Below are 4,976 nucleotides of genomic sequence, written 5' to 3'. Positions count from 1 at the left end.
GGATTTTTGGGTCTGTGTTCATTATGGATTTTCATCTGAGCTTTGTTTTTGTTGTTGTTTTGCTTTGTGCTTTTTGTTTGTTTCTGCAAAAAGACGCATAGTTTCCGTTTGGTCCACAGCTTGGGGCGGGGCTCCAGGGCGGTTAAAAAGCTGCCCAGTGGCTGCAGGGAGAGGCTCAGACACAAGCTCTGGCACTAGGGGTATCTCAGAGGGGCCGCTCAAAGGCTGCTGGCCGTCAGAGGCTCGTAGCCATGCTTGAGGGTGAGCCTTTCCAAGAGAGACTCACCCAGCCATTCCTGGGGAACAGCCATCTTGGGGAGGTTAGTCACGTGGTCATCCATCTTCTTGATGAGTTTCACCTTTTCATCCGGGAAGTGGATCTCCAGGAAGTCTCCAAGCTGGGTCTGCGGGGCAGAACCCAGGGCATGCAGATCCAAAAGGCGTGGGTTCAGGCTCTTCTCCTGAACCATGGCAGCTTCCATGGTGTCCAGGGTTTTATGCCACTCATCTTGGGAGGGCTTCTGCACGTCCTGGAACAGGGCACCAACACTGCTCTGGTTTTGCACCTTCCGGGGACGCTCAGCGCCTTTGAGCTTCTCCTCAGCCAATTCGAGATATTCCATTGTGGTCAGATAACACATATTTTATGATTTCGTTCCTTTTGAATTACTGCGGTTTGTTTTTATCTGAGAATATGGTCTGTCTAGGTAAATGTTTCATGTGCCGTTGAAAAGAATGTGTTGTTTGGGGATGAATAGAGTGTTCTAGAAATGTTAATTAGATCAGTTTGTTTGATAACGTTCAAGTCTCCAATAACTTCACTGATTTTCTACTTATTCTAATTATTGATTACAGGAGGGAAGTATTGAAATCTCTGATTTTAATTATAGACTTGTTTATTTCTCTTTTCAGTTCTATCCATTTTTTTCTGTATGTATGCCAAAATTCTGTTGCGGGATAATCTTTATTTGTAACATTTCCTTTTGACTTTTAATTATTGTTTCCCTTTCCCTGCTGAATTTCCCATGTGTTCACACATGTTGTCCATATTTTACACTTGATCCTTGAATATATTAATAATCATAGTTATATAAAATCCCTGTGTGTTATCTGGGACATCTCTGTGTTTGGTTCTTTAGTTTGTGTTATCTTCTGATATCTGATATCTTCTGGTATCTACTAATTTTATGTGTATCTTATCTTCTGATATCTGTTATCTTCTGATATCTGATTTTTTCCCCTTGATTTTATGTGTATCTCATAATTTTTTATAGAATGTTGGACACTGCATGGAGAAGAATAGAGAGTAAGCTAACTACTCTTCTTGCCTGGAAAGGGGCAAGCCTCCTCTCCTCTCAAGTTGTTAGTATGGGAGTTTGGGTCAATCTAGTTTGTACTTGAGTTGGGTTTGAGGTATGCTGTTGCTAGCACTCTCTTCAGTGGGCACAGTCTTTCATTTCCTTCATCAGTGGGGTACTGCTTTGTTGTGCTTGGAGTGGGGTTGTGGTTTTTTTCTCAGTGTTCCTACCCTACACTTACCTTTCAGCAGACAATGTATATCTGCAGCATACAGGGGCTCTCTTCTCATGGTTTTGCTCTTCCTTCACTGGAAAATGGGCTTCACTTAGCGTGAAGCTTGTGGTGAGCATCCTGGTGGAAGGTCCTGCATCAGTCTTTTTTTTTTTTTTTAAGATTTTATTCATTTACTTATTCAAGAGAAAGAGAGCGTGAGCAAGAGAGTGAGAGAGCATGAGTGGGGGGTGGGGGGGGGACAGAGGGAGAAGTAGACTCCCCGCTGAGCAGGGAGCTTGATGCGGGACTCGATCCCAGGACCCCAGGATTATGACCCGAGCCTAAGACAGATAGATGCTTAACCGACTGAGCCACCCAGGTGCCCAGTTCTGCATCAGTCTTAACTAATCACAGCACAGCTTTGTCAGAGCAAGATCTATGCTCAAATGTATTTCCTCCCTTTCAGATGCTTTTGGCTTTTACTCCTCTCTTAGCAGCAGTCTACCTTGTGAGCTCAGCCTACTGATGAGCTTAAGAAAATTTCTGATAGGATTTCAACAACAGTTCCCCAAACTGGAAAATACTGAATATACAAAGCTCTATATACAATATAATTCCAATATTAATTCACTTCCTAATATGCATTAGGTCTTTTGGTAGATGCTGATAAGCAAGATTGATGTTGTCCCTTCTTTGTGAAGAAATTATAATTAAAATTCTTCTACATTAACACCGAAAAGATCTGTACATCTGAAAAGAACAAAACCAGAATTAAAATTCCAACGGTGATCTTGGGAAAATATATATTCTAGTAAGTATGATACAAGTTAATATAATTAATGTATGAAGTAAAGACGCAGTAATTTATAGCAAATACTGTCAGTGCTTCACTCGTGTTCCCTAGGATCCCTTACGGTTTTTGTCTCACTGGCTTCTGGTATGCTTTCCCTTCTAAATACCGGTACCTGCATCTCTTGTTTGGAGACTTCTGTTAGCCCACCTACCTCTCTCCCCTACCCCAGGCCCACCCTTACTCTGAGATAGTCTCTAACCAAGGACAGAGAGTAATATTGCTCTTGTCCCCTAATCAGGACACTTTAGAGGTATGACCTCTGCTGTCCCCAGAGCTTCCCTGGGGGGTTATACCAAAGTTTTCCTCCATGGGACTTTATTTGATGCCACAGAATTCTTTAGCTGCCCTCCCCTTCCTGTCCTACTTCTCTACTCTCCTACTACTTTTTCCTAAGAACATTTCCTAAGAAGTCACTTTGGTACAACTCCTCATCTCAGAGACTTCTCGGGAACTGAACTATGGCATAAATCAAAGCAAAGATAGTCAGAGCACAGGGGCGCCTGGGTGGCACAGTGGTTAAGCGTCTGCCTTCGGCTCACGGCGTGATCCCGGCGTTATGGGATCGAGCCCCACATCAGGCTCCTCCGCTATGAGCCTGTTTCTTCCTCTCCCACTCCCCCTGCTTGTGTTCCCTCTCTCGCTGGCTGTCTCTATCTCTGTCAAATAAATAAATAAAATCTTTAAAAAAAAAAAAGATTTAAAAGATAGTCAGAGCACAACAGGGAGGGAAAAAATGAGCTAAGGACCTAGACTAGGAATTCACATACAAAAGGAAAATACAACCTTTCCAAGGGTAACTTTTCTTTCGCGTATTTGGGAAGAAAGAAGAGTTTTGCCTCATATGCTCCCTAGTCCTTGCCTGGTTCATTCATGTCTCCACAGCACTTCCAACCTCCCATTCCTCTCAGCTCTGCTTCAAATGTCCTCTTACTTTGCTGCCCCTGCCCCCAAACTTTGGCCTACTTTTCTCCTTCAATCTGATGCTTACCTTGTGATGTCAGCTGCTGTGGATGGGTGCTGGCGTACTCAGGGCTCAGGTATAGGTAGAAAATATTTCACTGTAGAAAAAACCCTTAAACCAAAAGACTAAAAATGACTATTCCCCAAAATCTAAGACGGAAAAGTTCAAAATCTCTATGAGTCATCACGGTCAATTACTTCTCGGTCTTGAAGCTCATCTTACACTCTACGCTTCTTCAGCTCCTTTTCTGAACCCCCAGCACCCAGTTTAGGAAAATTCTGTTCTCTGGCATAGGGTTTAGTTATCTCCCGGTTCTGACTCTCCGTATCAGGGTACCTCCTGGGATGACATTTTCCAAAGTCTAATTTATCAGCCTAACTGATAATAACTTGTTGTGTATGTAATATCCGAATTGTGAATAGAGTGGGGTTGGAGACTCAGCAGGACATTTCAGATGGGATCTGGTGCTTTTGCTTGAGACTTCTTTTTTGGGCCAGTGACAGGAAGAGAGAGCCAACTGAGTACTTCCCACTCTTCCTTCAGAGATGTCTTGTTGGTAGCTTGTAACCGGTCATAGTGGGAGTATTTACACTGTGGATTCAGCAATTGTTACAAATGGGCTTTTTTCCTACCCAGAGAGCCAGTTGTTAAACACCTTCTGGTACACCACTGTGCCAACATTTTGGGGGACCATAATTCTTCTATTCATAGCCTAGATGGTTCAGTGGGGCTGACCCTATTCTCTGGCTCCAAAAGTAGGCGGAGTACCACATCCTTCCTGTCTTTGATGATTGGTGCAAATAGGAGTAAATATTCTCGGATGGGCCGATCAAAGTCTTCTCTGACTTTTGCTGAAATGACTGGGGAAAAGGTACGCTCCATTTTCGATATCCTGGACACTAAGGTTCCATAATGTCGAGCTGGTGAAGGTCAGGGGGGCCAGTATGTAGAGATAGCCTGCTTGAGAATAAAGCCAGCACAGAGGAAAATAAAGCCTAAACAAGGAGTGAGTAAATGACAGGGCTTGTGCTCAGCATTTGAATTCCTGCGTGGAGCCCCTAAATTTCAGTTACTGATGCCAGCAAATGCTTATTATTGTTTCAGCTATTTTGAGTTCAGTTTCTGTCACGTGCAACCATGTCAATTTTTACTTATGTAATTGTGAAGAGAACACGCACTCCCTCTCTCTGTCTGTCTGTCTGTCTGTCTCTCTCACACACAAACACACCCCAAAGGCAGATAGTACCTGCCAGAAAACAAGAGAGAGGAGATTTTCCCTATAGGCAATGTGGAGCATTACCTTACCATGCAGAGCAATGTCAATTCTCCTTTGCTCGTCCTTTTTTTTTTTTTTTTTAAATTATGTTCAGTTAGCCACTGTAGAGTACATCATGAGTTCATCTTTCTGCTTCCAGATCATGCACAGGGACTTAACCAAACAACAGACACAGCAGTCTTTAGTTATTCTAACGCCAGGCAGAAGTTCTGAAACTAAAGGCCCTCCTCCATCCTCCCCCTTTCTATCCAGTTAGACCAGGTCAAAATGTTAGGCAGAACTCCTTCTACTCCCTAGATTGTGTAGATAGAAGCAATGTAAAGATTGATATTCTCCCTGTCAGAGCAACTTTTCCAAAAGAGGAGGGGTGTTAC

General features: G+C 43.2%; 1 protein-coding gene across 1 annotated transcript; it reads right to left on the bottom strand.

Moving 5' to 3' along the window:
• Nucleotides 1-218: 218 nt before the first annotated feature.
• LOC113268145 (ferritin light chain-like) lies at nucleotides 219-623 on the bottom strand. The gene has a single exon (XM_044390349.1). The coding sequence runs from the start codon at nucleotides 621-623 to the stop codon at nucleotides 219-221; it is 405 nt and encodes a 134-aa protein (XP_044246284.1).
• Nucleotides 624-4,976: the final 4,353 nt, after the last annotated feature.

The sequence above is a fragment of the Ursus arctos genome, unplaced genomic scaffold (assembly GCF_023065955.2).
Source record: "Ursus arctos isolate Adak ecotype North America unplaced genomic scaffold, UrsArc2.0 scaffold_6, whole genome shotgun sequence".
NCBI lineage: Eukaryota > Metazoa > Chordata > Mammalia > Carnivora > Ursidae > Ursus > Ursus arctos.
This window is presented reverse-complemented; position numbering and strand designations above follow the sequence as displayed.